The sequence below is a fragment of the Sinocyclocheilus grahami genome, unplaced genomic scaffold, assembly GCF_001515645.1.
Source record: "Sinocyclocheilus grahami isolate Dianchi unplaced genomic scaffold, SAMN03320097.WGS_v1.1 scaffold10.1, whole genome shotgun sequence".
Lineage (NCBI taxonomy): Eukaryota > Metazoa > Chordata > Actinopteri > Cypriniformes > Cyprinidae > Sinocyclocheilus > Sinocyclocheilus grahami.
The window spans coordinates 3,166,800-3,182,623 of record NW_015505189.1 but is presented as its reverse complement, the minus strand read 5'-3'; the positions used below and the strand labels follow the sequence as shown (position 1 = coordinate 3,182,623).

Here is a 15,824-nt window from a genome sequence, read left to right as displayed (position 1 = left end):
CATGCAAAATGTTGTCTTCACTATTGAAGGAGACAAAGAATACATTTAGAGGACTTCACAAGCACTATGTTTCCATTCTTCTCTATAAGTACATTTGCATGACGCACCCAAATTCGAAAAAGGGTGTGAAAACAAACAAGGAATTGGTTACTAATAGCAGCAACAAAAAGTCAAACATCATGACTTCACATGCCAATCAAAGTTAGCAATTAAGCCACAACACACACACACACACACACACACACACACACAAGTAATGATTAGCCAGGACTGTGTTGTGCCAGTGCAATTGTTTGATGAATGGTACTACTGTTGAATACAGTGGTGCTCTGTGAAAAGGGACCTTTGGAGATATGCTTCAGTCATGGAGAATTAGACTATGTAATGTCTAACTTAATTAAGTTAAGGCAAGGATTTAAAAGAATGTCATTAAAACAGACACACTTTCAAGGAAGCATGGCTAATCTACATGTACTTGATAAATGAGGACATTTCCCAGCAATTACACAAACTCAGTACTCAACATGCTCATGTCTTTAGATACAAACAAATCATTTTGGAAAGGCCACAGTATTCAAAGGACAAACTGAATTAATTCAGTAGGGATGCATGTTATATATTGTATTTACGTTAAATTTATGCATTTGGCAAATGCTTTTATCCAAAGCTACTTACTGTACATTGCATTCAAGGTATAAAATTGATCAGTTTATGCATTCCCTAAGAATCGAAACTATGACCCTGGTGCTGCTAGCGCTATCCTCTTCTGTTTACAGGTAACTACAGGAATTAAAAATAATAATAACAATATTGGTAAATTGGTACCACATTTATCCTATTTTTACACTGTAAAAAAATTATATGATCAATAAGTAATGGGAACATATGTTTTTCTAATATTTTAACTCATCAAATTAATTAAAGCAATTTCAACTTTTTACGGTAACGATAACGGTATAAAATATATAAGTTATAAAAGATAGTCAGTTAAATATAATTTCAGTTGAAATGACTTGTACAGTGTACATTTTAGATTACATTTGCTGTCATCTAATGATCAATTAAGGTTAATTTGTAACATTTAATAACATTGTTAAATGTAAAATTGGTCACACTTTATATTATATTATATTAACTACTATGTACTTACATCAAAAAATAAGTACAATGTACTTATTGTGTTCATATTGTATTGCAAAACACATTTGCTGCTATTGAGGTGAGATACGGGTAAGGTTAGGGACAGGTTTCGTAATATGGGTTGGTTTAAGGTCGGTTAAGGTGTAAGGGATGGGTCAACAGTGTAATTATAAATGTAATTACAGAAATGAATTACAGATGTAATTACATGCAGATAGTTTTTCAAATATAAGTACAATGTAATAACATGTATGCACACAATAAGTGCATTGTACCAAATGATTAATTTAAATGTAAGTACATAGTAGTTAAGGCCACTTAATATAAAGTGGGACCGTAAAATGTACTAAATTGTATATTCATAATGAATATTATTTTATCATACTGTACATTATAATGCTGTGATGCCTAAATTCACTTGTAGCATTTAAAACAATTGATTTCAGTATTTAAGAGTTTGATTTTTATTTTTAGTCAAAATAGTATAGAATTTTATTTAAGTCAAGACACCTTTATTTACAGTATATAATGCTTTATATAATACAGATCATGTCAAGCTTTACAGTGTTAAACAGAAAACTAATGTTTCAATGATGCAAAATTCAATTCTGCTGTAAAGCAGCTCTAAAAGGAGGACAACAGTAACCAGTCACTTTTTCAGTTAAAGTCAGTTCATTGTTGATTCAGTTCAGTTTAATAACTCTGTAAAGTTAATCTATTATGGAATGAGTTCAAATCATCTTTAAAGCAGCTCTGGAGAAAACAGTGATGTCATCATCTAGCTCAGTTCAGTTCTCATCCAACAGTGTCTGTGCAATCAAGTCGTGAATATTGCCAAATATTACGTTTTGTTGTTTTAGAATAACACACAATATGTTGTTGTTATTGGTCATTTAATATCAGTGCATCCCTAGGTCTTAATAATATCTTGCTGTTATTTCCAGCAAAACAAAGATAGTAATGTGGAATACAGAGGAAAAGGGAAAGTGCAAGACCATGAACCATGTATTGCCAATGTTTTCATTTATTTTTGGCTACATGCCAATGTTTCTGTCCCTATGTGAGTTTGTATCTAATGAAGAGCAGTTATTATACAGTCTTATAGTTTGTTCCACCATTAGTCCATCACTGTGTCTTTTTGAAATGCCACTGCAGAACAATACAAATCTTTGTGCAGATGATACATAGAGTTCTGGAGGAATCTACCCACCAGTGACAAAAAAAAAAGTCCATATCTCAACACTCCATATCCACAGCCTAATGAAAGCCAGTGGGAATGACCTTTTGGAGCTAACTATGGTTTCCAGCTCAGTATCTTACGCACTGAGTTGTGTTGTAATATTTGAAGAAATGCTTGACCGCTATAAAAGTCTGCATTACTTTTGTAATCATTAGTTCTGGTTTAATATGGTGGAACCACATGTCCTGTGTTTTCATAGTGTTTTATCAAAAGTTTCTACTAAAAACAGTGAGATGTGTTTGTGTATGTGCATGCATGCTTGTACCCATTGCTGTTGACTGTCAGAGAGGAACCCTGGAATCACAAGCTTGAAGATGCCCAAAATAAACAGAGAGGGGAAAATGAACGAGAGAACAGGAAAGAGATGCTCTGGAACAACTGCAAAAAAGATTAATTGTCTATTCACTGAATCTTCTACCAACACTTACCTCATCCATGATATGTGAGGGTGGTATAATATCCCCCTGGGGGGGAAAAGAAGAAGAAAAAAGACTTTTAAAATCAAATAAATAGTGTTACTGTGTGGGTATTTGTTTGTGTGTGTGCGTGGGTGGGTGGTTTGACTGTTCGCTAAGGGTTCACTTTAATTCAATTTCCCTGTGATTATCCCACTCTAACTGATGCCAGCTGGGCAGGTTTGGACTGGGTGGGGCCTCTGGCACTTTTAAACTCCACTGGCATCTCCAATCAATGCATGCTGAATTGTACCCATTGCTGTTGATTGTCAGAGAGGAACCCTGGAAGCACAAGCTTGAAGATGCCCAAAATAAACAGAGAGGGGAAAATGAACGAGAGAACAGGAAAGAGATGCTCTGGAACAACTGCAAAAAAGATTAATTGTCTATTCACTGAATCTTCTACCAACACTTACCTCATCCATGATATGTGAGGGTGGTATAATATCCCCCTGGGGGGGGAAAGAAGAAGAAAAAAGACTTTTAAAATAAATAGTGTTACTGTGTGGGTATTTGTTTGTGTGTGTGCGTGGGTGGGTGGTTTGACTGTTCTCTAAGGGTTCACTTTAATTCAATTTCCCTGTGATTATCCCACTCTAACTGATGCCAGCTGGGCAGGTTTGGACTGGGTGGGGCCTCTGGCACTTTTAAACTCCACTGGCATCTCCAATCAGTCTCCTGGCTGTCTGCATTGCCCAGACAGGGCTGCTTGCCTGAACTGAGAGCTGCTGAGCGGTGCCAGTCTCCAAACAGACAGGGCTAGTGAAACCGGTTCAGATACAGTGATGTTTATGTCATTTACGGCAGCTCTATCCAATTACTCAGTCGTGCTTGACTGAGAGAACAGGGAGTAACGATGACTTGGAGGACAGGAAGTGTGTGTGTGTTTGTGCATTTTTTAAAGAAAGCAAAGGGGAAAAGGACAAAAAAAAGATGGGCAACTTCAAGAAATATGACTAACCTCTTGACCGGGGATGTGATGAACTGCAGGCTGTGAAGAAAGAAAGAAAGAAAGAAAGAAAGAAAGAAAGAATGAATGAATGAAGAGCAATGACTAAATTATTTTGTACTATAAAAACTAAGAGCTGTTTTGCATTTTAAATCATATGTTGTCAGGCGCTATGCATACAAATACAACCGCGTGGGTGAAGGAGCCACTAAACTTCCTCTGTGGTGCTGGAGAAGCTGGGATATGTGCCATTTAAACACTTGTGGGTTAGACTCATAACAAAAGCATTTCTTTCAACAGAGATGCTGCAGGCAAAAGCTGGGCTAGATGTGTCTAGAAGATGCAAAGAATCCCACAGAATCATCATTGAGGTCACCTTAATTGTGAAGGACTGTGACCTTTATAGCCTTATGTCATGTGTCATTCACAAAGAGACTGAAAATTGGAAAATTAAGGCCACAGATGTCAGTTACAATATTACAAATGATAATAATAATGACTATGAGGAAGATAATTCATTTAACTCTTACTTTATCTCTGCGGATCAGTTCGAAAGCAGCAAGCAGTTCTCCAGCAGGCTTCCCAGCTTTCTGGATGGGATACCAGGCGAGGCGAGGGGAAGACACCACTGATGATTTGCAAACACAACGGCCTATAAACTCATCAGCACCCTGCAGGGGTTAAATAACTTATCAAGCATTTTCTGTTTCATAGACATTAAATGAAACCTATGTGACACTAGTCTAAGCCTCCGACAACACGTCATTCAGAGTTTTGTTTGAGATGTTTCATAGTCTTAGCTTTCTGTCTGTGAAATAATAGTTTAGCACTACTTTACTACTACTTTATTCGACTTTACTTCACTTCTGTATATGAATTAAGGTTTCCAATATTAGTCTATTCTTGTGGTATCATCAATTTTAAAATTCTGTCACGTAAATATATTATTATTATTATTATTATTATTATAAGTAAGCATAACACTTAATATTTAATATTATCTATACCTACCTGGGGGGGGGGGGGGACTGTATTGTTTGTTTCCTTCCTGGGGGGGGGGGGGATATGTATATTTATTTATTCATTCTGTTATAGTTTTAGTACTTTTAGAATTTCAGTATTTTAGTACTTTTATAACTTATAATTATTTTATCATTTTAGTACTTTTAGTACTTTAGCAACTTAAACATATTTTATTTCAATAAGTTGCCAAGGCAACATTTCTAATTTTAGTTTCTCAAGTTTTTAATATTTTATTTTATTTTAGCTTTATTTCAATTAACGAAAACTATTTTTAATAGGTTTAGTTTTAGTTAACAATAACAACACTGGTTTAAGAAGTGCAATATATGATACCACTGTTGTCAGATTTTAAGAGTTTATTTTTAAATCCATTATTTAAACATAATTTTTTCAAACCATTAGACAGACTTCAGTCTTTCCTCATTCAAATAGATATGAGCTGTACTTGCATGGAGTTATGAGTTATATACCAACACAATGAAAACTCACATAGGTGTCCTGATCGTACAGTTCCACCACAATGTGTGGAGGGTTCCTCTCAGTCACGAGATGGTCTCCAAATATTTCCACTTCATAAAATATGAGGGTCTGGTCCCAGGTGGGATTGAGCGTGTTCCGAACAGTCACTGTCTTCTGGCTCTGATGCAGGAAGGACACAATGGCATAGGGATCTAATCAAAGAGTCAAAGAATCATTAAAGATTAATGAATTGCATCTCATTTTCATGTCAAAATGAGTAATGAAGTATGGCATGATTTGGAAGTTCACATCGAGAGGGAATAGCGTGGGTAATGTGCATTTGTATACGGTCAAAAACGAGATTTAAACTGTCAACTGAAATGAGAAAGGCTACGTTAGGTCAAACAGAGGTTATATTGCCACATAGATGATAAATGAAATGGAAAGAACTGCATCAAGAGTTAGGAAAGATGTGCAGCCATCAACTCATTGAAGTCTGTTTGCCATCAAGACTGAGGCAGTGATTTGGTACATTCTCCTCAGAACAAGACTTTCAATGCATCAGTAAACACAATAAACACAAGCATTTCTGTTTTTATTTGGTTCTGTAATGAGGGGGACTTTGCCAAGAATATAACATCAATTATGGAAGTGAAAAGAACCAGAGATACCCTGAGTTATGGCGTAGGGAGGGTGAGACCATTTTTTAACTTTAGTAGGTCTATGTAAAGATGAGTGAGTTAGCCAATGCATGTGCATGTATGAGTGTTTATGTATTTAAGTGAGGGTTTTAAAGAGATAGTTCACCCAAAAATGAAAACTCTGTCATTCTCATCTGTATGCAATAAAATAGAAACTAAATTAAATAAATAGAAATTATAAAGAATGTGCATGCTTCACTTCTATAAAATTATAAAAGCTGATATAAGCTGATAGTGCCAAAGAAAAGCAAAAATGTGTCCATATGTGCTGTATTCCAAGTCATATGCCAGCTCTGTGGTATAGACTGAAATTTAAGATGTTACTGTAGCTATTAAATTACACTTTTTCTACAAATAGGCATATGTGACTATCTAAAGAAGCCAAATTTGAATGCAAGCACAAATTCACATTTGTGAGCTTTATCAAAATGTGAATTTGAACAAAGGCTTTAATATGACTTCAGAACACTAGGAACAAGTAATATGGATTACTTTTTTGTCCTTTTTGGAACTATGAACTGTCACTGAAAATAGGAATGTGTACATTCTTCCAAATTTCTCTGCAAATAATAACAGCATATGAGCTTTTAATGACATGAGGGCGAGTAATTAAACAGCAGAATTAAAATTTTTGGTAAACTATTCCTTTAAACTAAACAACATCCAAACATTTAAATAAACATATGCACTTAAGGTGCAGAGTGACATCAATTACTTAGGAATGCCAGAAACTGGAGGGACAGTCAAAGTTTATTATTTCAGTCGACGTAAAGCAGCCTCAGTGGGATTGTTTCACTTGGGAGGGAGAAACAGACACTTTTCCCAGCTCTTATTAAACTAGCCCAGTTACACACATGCACACACACAACTTCATACTTCCCACAAACACAGTGGCTCAAATAAACAAAAGGATAAACAAGTTATGGGGAGCGTGCACTGTTACCCAGGAGCCAATGGGAAATAAACACAGGCAGTGTCTAATCTGGCTGCTTACAGTGAACAGTAAATAAACTGTCTTCCCCAAGGGCATTGTGGGACTGGACATGTCGAAGGATGCCCACGTGTACGACTCAAACATGATGCATGACCTCTGGGAACAATGACATGCTCAAAGAAAACAGAAAGGCAACAAAGAAATTTGACTATGGATCATTTCCCATATATTAATACTATACAGTGTTTAACTGTGCAAACACTGCGGGCGGGCGGGTGGGCAGGCAGGCAGGCAGACAGATAGATAGATAGATAGACTGAGCGAGACATAAAGACCAACAATTGGAGTGAGACAGACAGACAGACAGAAGGACAGACGGACAGAGCAACAGACAGACATATAGATAGATAAAAACAGATAGACAAATAGATAGATATCTTTTGCTGATGTCTGAGTGTAATCTGACATTTACAGCCTTGTAGCATCTGACCCAAACCTCTGACTTCCTCTAGTCCTCCTCCAGTAGCCAAAGCACTGATGCAGCTCTACATTTTCCCCTCCTTTATAAATATTGCGGTCCATCGATCATTTCCCTTTACCAAACTCCGTCTCAAGCGCACCAAGAACAAGTGATTTCTGCCTCCAAGTTGATTTATTCATTTTCCTCAGAGCTCCGAACCCTGTAAAAGATCTAGGCTGGGTTTTGTGCATCAAGAGACCGACCCAAAACTATTTGTAGATTTGTAATCAGAGCGCCAGACTGGCCTGATTTATACCAGTCCTGTATTTTTAAAAGGATCCTCAATGTTTTTTCATCTGTGCTTGCGGGTTCAGAATGAACCTTAAACGCATAGCCCGGGTAGCTACATTTCCAAGATTTTACAAAAAAACAAAAAACAATATACTTCAGATCTTTCTCCACCTTAATGTCCGTTTTCCTTTTTTCTTTTCATCCTTGTCCACTTTGTTCCCATGCTTAGACTATGGTTTTTCCATGCATTGGAGATTTATACCAGACATTTCTAATGGGTGATAACCAGCAGGCGTATTTTGCCTGCATTTTAATGACGTGGAGCTCTCTGAGTTAAGACAGTCAAAGTTTATTATTTCAGTCGACGTAAAGCAGCCTCAGTGGGATTGTTTCACTTGGGAGGGAGAAACAGACACTTTTCCCAGCTCTTATTAAACTAGCTTACTTACACACACACACACAACTTCCTACTTCCCACAAACACAGTGGCTCAAATAAACAAAAGGATAAACAAGTTATGGGGAGCGTGCACTGTTACCCAGGAGCCAATGGGAAATAAACACAGGCAGTGTCTAATCTGGCTGCTTACAGTGAACAGTAAATAAACTGTCTTCCCCAAGGGCATTGTGGGACTGGACATGTCGAAGGATGCCCACGTGTACGACTCAAACATGATGCATGACCTCTGGGAACAATGACATGCTCAAAGAAAACAGAAAGGCAACAAAGAAATTTGACTATGGATCATTTCCCATATATTAATACTATACAGTGTTTAACTGTGCAAACACTGCGGGCGGGCGGGTGGGCAGGCAGGCAGGCAGACAGATAGATAGATAGATAGACTGAGCGAGACATAAAGACCAACAATTGGAGTGAGACAGACAGACAGACAGAAGGACAGACGGACAGAGCAACAGACAGACATATAGATAGATAAAAACAGATAGACAAATAGATAGATATCTTTTGCTGATGTCTGAGTGTAATCTGACATTTACAGCCTTGTAGCATCTGACCCAAACCTCTGACTTCCTCTAGTCCTCCTCCAGTAGCCAAAGCACTGATGCAGCTCTACATTTTCCCCTCCTTTATAAATATTGCGGTCCATCGATCATTTCCCTTTACCAAACTCCGTCTCAAGCGCACCAAGAACAAGTGATTTCTGCCTCCAAGTTGATTTATTCATTTTCCTCAGAGCTCCGAACCCTGTAAAAGATCTAGGCTGGGTTTTGTGCATCAAGAGACCGACCCAAAACTATTTGTAGATTTGTAATCAGAGCGCCAGACTGGCCTGATTTATACCAGGCCTGTATTTTTAAAAGGATCCTCAATGTTTTTTCATCTGTGCTTGCGGGTTCAGAATGAACCTTAAACACATAGCCCGGGTAGCTACATTTCCAAGATTTTACAAAAAAACAAAAAACAATATACTTCAGATCTTTCTCCACCTTAATGTCCGTTTTCCTTTTTTCTTTTCATCCTTGTCCACTTTGTTCCCATGCTTAGACTATGGTTTTTCCATGCATTGGAGATTTATACCAGACATTTCTAATGGGTGATAACCAGCAGGCGTATTTTGCCTGCATTTTAATGACGTGGAGCTCTCTGAGTTAAAAATTTCACTACCACAACTTTGAGCTTTAGACCATGGCAACAGACTCGCTCTGGTTTAAAGAGGGGTGAAATACTGCTCCGGTGTTGCCAAGAAAGTTCTTTTATATTTGACTTTTTAAATGACTGTTTTTTTGCCAACATCGACAATCAGTGTCACATTCTGAATAAAAACTCAATTCATGTTTATTAATAGGTAATATTAATATAAGGTAATAACAAGGCCCACACGGAATCTGCACATTTATGAGGGGATTTCTGTGGAATTAATTTAAATATGGCAAAATGGCTTAAACAGAGCTGAGAACACTACACGTTTGGTAGCTGAAATACATTTATGAATAAATCTCTCAAATTGTAATTATAAAAAGAAAACACAATAAACAAACACACAAGTGGCAAAGTGGTGTAGAACTTTGGGAATGACAAATCTGCTAAGCTTTCTGTAGAATTCTGTGGGCCCAGATTCCGTTTGGGCCAGCAATTCTACAATATTCATTACACAACTATACAATAAAACATTATTGAAAATCTGGGCAAATCATGGTGGGTGGGATGTTTTTGAAACATTGAAAACATTTTTAAATTAAGTTCTTGTTCTAAAGAGTTAGAGAAAATCATTACAAAAATTACATAGCCAATAAACAGCAAAAACACATGATTATTAAAAAGAAAGAAGCACTTTTCCTACTAGCAACAACTGCAAAACCAGAGGTTTTACCTAATGTGTGTGTTTAGGCAGTTTACATCATCATATGCTGCTCTAACCACAATCCCACAATTAAATCCCATCCTTTGACCCAACAAAACTTCACACATGCATCTTCAATAAAAATACATGCAGTGCACATGCTTTATGTGCACTTGTTTTGATACTTTCCAAGGACACAACTCATGGAAGACTATTTCTTAAGAAAATTAGCTTGGCAAAAAAGGAACTAGCTCCAGTAAATCAAAAAGAAAAGCAGAGAGCAGAGCAGCAAATTCAGACTATAATGTCTCATTTTGATTAGCCTTTTTTCAGGGCTTTTCACTTTTTAAAGATCAGAAAGGCATAGGGAGAGAGCAAGGTAATGGGATACGTTGCAAGCTAGATTCAAACTTGCTTTGCCTATGAGAGCAACAGCATCAGAGCTCATGCATTAACCGCTAGACCATGGCTCCGAAAATGACATTTTTTACATCTTCGCTGCCAATGTCTTCTCTCATGGACACCATTGTAAATCTACTTCATTTCACTTCTCTCTGGGCTACGCTTGACCCAGTCTGTGTCAGGCACAATATTTCACCCCCTCTGATGTAAGCTCAGTTACGGTTCCTCTACCATTACATCTCAAAGACTTCACTTTTATGATTTTGTTATTTATAAAATGCTCCTATTATTCTAGGCAATACTGATCTTTTTTTTAAGAGAAATTTATAAAATCTTAATTCTGTTGTGTTACGCTATCGCTCTCCATATGCTTCACATTAGGACTACACATTGACCTCAATTTGTGTCACCGCATGACCTGGAAATACTTAACTTATTGTATGTTAACTTGTGCAAAATGTCATTGCAGCTGGCAGAGGGCACTTAATGCTATGTGGTATTGTAGTAAATGTTTTTAAAAAGCTGATTTTGCAGATGCCTGCTGTGTGTCTGAATGTCACGCTAGTATTGCATTCAAAATGATATATTACTCGGAATCCATGCAAATAACCACAAGTTCAAGATCAGAGAGGTCACAGTGCAAGACATGTAGATTCTGCCAAAACAAATGCAGCTGCTTTACAAAATGAATGACTGGTGCATATATTTCTTGATACTATGCATAGATTTGATCAGATTTTAAACAACAAGACTAAAAAAGAAACATTGCTTTTGTTTATTTTTATAGGTTTTGACCTTGAAAAACTTGATTTACATCAGGGTTGGGCAAAATTCAGAATAGAAGAAATGGCTTTTTTTATTTCTTAATATCTCTTTTTGAATTACATTTTTTAAGCAAAATGCTAAAATATACACTACCCTGTGTAAGTATAAAATAGGTTAAACATTTTTTAAAATTTTGCATTGGAATTTAAAAAAAAGAATTAATTCAATTTCGAATTGTACGCAACCCTTGATATGTCTGTAATAGTTATGTTTGGGTAATACATCTACCTTTTCCGCTGGCTCATGGTAAAGGTATTATATGCTCACCTGAGAAACTGTCCTTATCCATTGCCAGCAGGTCTCTGGCCTGATACAAGTAACATCGCAAATGATACAGGGTCCCATCTGAAGAATCAAGAAGAAGAACATCAGTGTAGTTTCAGCCATCACTTAAAACTGTCAAATGAAGTAAGAACGTGTTTGACTCACTATCAAAGAAGCAGGAGATGGTCGGGCGGTTGACACCAAAGGTTGTTGTAACTGACTTATCATCATTCTTTTCATCAGTAACACTGGTCTGTTGACAAAAAAGGAGAAAATAAAAACACTGTGAGACACATTATGCTCCTTCAACCTAAACAGTAGTCTCACACATCTTGGAGATGGGACAAGACAAGGCATTCATGTTGGATAAGATATCACAATATTCCAACCAAAAGGGTAAACAAAGTATGTGTTAATGATGACTCTTCTGTCAGTTGTGGAAAGGGCAACTGCCACAAACCACTGGCAAGAAGTGATTACAAGTCACCGCCCCAAAACACTTGAATATCATTTTGACACAAAAATGTTGACCTTCTCTGAATAAAATGCTAGATTATGTCTCTTAACCAGACAGAAACTGCTATGTCATTTGTGGCTACCTAATATTTACATAACCCAATACCCTTGTATGGTTTTGGAGAAAAAAAGAAAAGAAAAACCCTCCAAAGTGCCCTCTAGAACAAGAAGAAAATTTGGAATTCAATTCCAACGAATAGTTGTGTAGTGCAACCAAATGCTGAATCGCTATTTTTAATGTCACAATGTTTATGCACACAGCTTTTAGCAACAAACAAGCTGAAGTATAAGGAAATCTGCCTTTCAGTCGCTCATGTGAATCAGAAAAGTCTGATTTATTTTAGTGAATGTGTTCGTTCTAAACTGCTCTCTCTCTTAAACAACAATCTTTCAATTCGATTCATTCTAGTTAATCAATTTCAATCTAAATGAATCTCTCTCATGAAAAGCACTGGAAAATCGGATTCTTTTTAGTGAAACAAAATGACTCTCTCTCTCTCATATGTAGCAGTAAAAAGTATAATTCATGTACTGAATCAGTTTGTCTTAAACTGCTGTGTATCTCATATGTAGCTGTTAAAAGTCTGATTCATTCTAGTTATGTAATTCATCATAAACGGCTCCCTATATGTACATGTAGAGGTGGAAAGTCTGATTCATTCTAGTGAACAGTAAAGGGTAATTTCTCTCATATGTAGCGTTGAAAAGGATTCATTCTAGCCTGATTCTGAATCAGTCAGTTTGTCCCAAACGACTCACTCACTCACTCACTCACTCACTCACTCACTCTCTCTCTCTCACTCACTCTCTCTCTCTCTCTCTCTCTCTCTCTCTCTCTCTCTCTCTCTCTCTCTCTCTCTCTCTCTCTCTCTCTCTCTCTCTCTCACAGTTGTTTTGGAAAGTTATTCCAATGAAAGTTCATTCAGTTTTAATCTAACAATTAAAGGTTAAAACACTCCACATCATATGGAAATAATTGAAAATGACTAAATTGAGTATTTGATGCTTATACTCGATGTCTCTGGGTCCGAGTTTTCAGGTTGACCTTTGCAAGGCACTGGGGCCTTTTACTTGCACCATGGATCCATTCCAGACCCTCATCAACTATGAGTTCTCAAGCCAGCCAAGCCTACGACATCTCATGCCAAAGCTGCCTGGAATGGATCCGTAACAATGGACCCAGTGGACCAGACTATGAGTAAAAGAATAAGCATACTAACTAGGCTTTATGCATACAACGTCTTTCACACTCACTGTTCCATCTCTGTCTCCCTGTAAATGATATCCCATGATGCCCTTATTTTATCAGGCTGATTCCACATTGCTTGCCCAGTCTCTATCAGCACCTCCGATTCGTCCAAGCTCAAAGCCCTCCATACCCATTCTCGCCTTTGCCTTGTCCTAATTGCATTTCACCCACATTTGATTCTCTCCGACCACTTTCCTTTCCTTCAATTACTGTCTCTCTTTCTAAATCTCAACCCAATTTCAGCTCCACATCACTCAAATAGTCAACCCTCATTACCAGCGAACACTCCAAGGAAAAGATGGCCGCCGGCCCCGTCTTTTCTAATGGCTCCATACGGTATCTCCAGCGCCGGCGACGGAAGGAGTCAGTCTTCCTCTGCTTAAGGTGAAACTTCCAGCCAAATAAAGAGGCATATTCCCAGCCCTCGCGCTCCGACTCGTCCGGACGCTGCTGTAGAAGAGTGAGCACACACAGAAAAAGACAAATGTATATAACTGCCCTTACGAAAAAGAAGTTTATTCAAGTGTGCTATTAATATACTTCTTTTAAACAAAAAAATAGGAAAGTATACTTTTAGTCTACTTTTTCTGTACAGAAATTGGCTTTCTGTTCTTCTCAGAAATATACTTAAAATGGCATTTAAGTATACTTGACTTATACTTGAAAAAGTCTAAATATATTTGAGCTACTGTATAATTGTGCTCCTAGAATCCGTGTTTTCATTGTTATACTGTAGGGGGCGCTAGTACACATCTTCTGTACAGAATTTCCAAAAAATACAAGTGAAGAAGAAACCGAAACAACAGACGCTTCCACACGTATTATAACACGATCATCAGACATAAAACAGCATCAAAACTGTGTAACGTAATGGAATAAAATGTCGACCCATGAAGAGGTAATAATGACTGTCAAGCTTTGGGGTGTTGATCGACTCTATCTATGTTTTGATTATCATTCTGAATCCAATTCATAGTCTTTTTTCAGCTTTTTGTTCAAAATGTTGTTTATTTCTTTATTTTTTATGAAACGTACCACATTCAAGTGTTTAAAAAAGAATGCATGAAGCTAGAATAAAAATTTTTTTGTTTACAAGCAGATACACTGTTCTTTCTTTTGATGTTTTGTATGTTCAGATATTCATATAACAAAATATATACAAATTAATACCTAAATAGGGACATAGTAGTATGTTTAAAGTATGATGTAAAGTTCACTTAAAGAAAACTTACGAGTATACTTGCAGTATAAAACTACTAAACTAGTAGTTTACTAAAATGCTACTACACGTATTTAATTAGTAAACTATCAGTATACCTATAAGTTCACTTTTAGTATAGTAGCAGTACAAGCTAAAAACATTGATGTAAACTAGTTGTGTACTCAAAGTTTACTACTGTTATACTTAAAGTATACTTAAAAGTATACTTTTATATACTAGAAAGTGGGCCAATTTAGTCCCAAGGAGTATTGAAATAATACACTTACAAGTATACTACTAGTACACTGATATTTGTATACTTACTACATAAAGTATACTTAAAAACATACTTGAACTTTACTTAAGTATACTTAATAAAATAAACTTGAAGTATACTACTTTTTGGTCAGGGTGAACTCGATTATATTAAAGTATTATTCTCATATGCATGTTCTGTATGATTTTAACCAGCAATGCACAGTGCAATAAAAATAAAAAAGACAAATAGCAGGCATCAGGAACTTTAGGTTAGTGGTTTAGTGAGGAATTAGAGTTGTCTAATGGAGTAGAAAGATGGGAGGTACAACTAGACAAATGTTTTTAAATTCGTGCTTGAAGAGTGCCACCATGAGGACAACTGATTTAACTCACTGTGACCCTAAAAAGTACACGGCCACTTAAAAATATATGCTGCTGCATTTAATCAAATATCTATGTGGTCTAATTATTATTTTTATTTATTAAAAAGTAAAATATTCAAGCAAAACATTTCACAAAAAAATTATTCAAGTATAAAATGATAGATGGATAGATGTTTGAAATTAGAACAAAACTGCTTAAAATTAGGATAAAGACCCAATGTTAATGTGAACGTGTGTCATCTACAACTGTAACTGACTTCATACATCCATGTTAAATGTTAACATCTTTTAATAAGTATATTAACGGAAATTGCAAAATTTCAACGTTCTGAGAAAATGTCTAGCATCATTTGTTTGCAGATGTCATTTGGTTTAATAATGATTTCATTGCATATATAATGTACATTACTGTTTAAAATTTTAGGGTCAGTAATTTTTTTTTCTATTAAGCAAGGGTACATTAGAACAATCAAAAGTGACAGTAAAGACATTTACAATCTCCCATTGATAATAACAAGAAATGTTTCTTGAGCAACAATTCAGCATATTGGAATGATTTCTGAAGGATCATGTGGCCTTTGCCATCACAGGAATAAATTACATTTTTAAACTATAAAGAATACAGTTATTTTAAATTGTAATAATATTAAATTGTAACAATATTTCACAATATTACTGTTAAAAATATTTGAAAATCTTACTGACCCCAAACTTTTGAACAGTAGTGTATTAATACATTTGTATCCATTATTTAGTTGTCCAAATATAT

General features: G+C 36.2%; 1 protein-coding gene across 1 annotated transcript in view; it reads right to left on the bottom strand.

Annotated features, from left to right (window-relative positions):
- Positions 1–15,824, bottom strand: part of LOC107594374 (dysferlin-like) — a 77,905-nt gene that overhangs the window by 42,486 nt on the left and 19,595 nt on the right. The window contains exons 17-24 of the mRNA XM_016284395.1: positions 13,490–13,663; positions 11,614–11,701; positions 11,452–11,529; positions 5,297–5,478; positions 4,315–4,455; positions 3,797–3,826; positions 3,252–3,287; positions 2,646–2,687 (exon numbers count right to left, since the gene is read on the bottom strand). Of these exons, the coding sequence (XP_016139881.1) occupies positions 2,646–2,687; positions 3,252–3,287; positions 3,797–3,826; positions 4,315–4,455; positions 5,297–5,478; positions 11,452–11,529; positions 11,614–11,701; positions 13,490–13,663 (771 nt within the window). The remainder of the gene's footprint in view (positions 1–2,645; positions 2,688–3,251; positions 3,288–3,796; positions 3,827–4,314; positions 4,456–5,296; positions 5,479–11,451; positions 11,530–11,613; positions 11,702–13,489; positions 13,664–15,824) is intronic.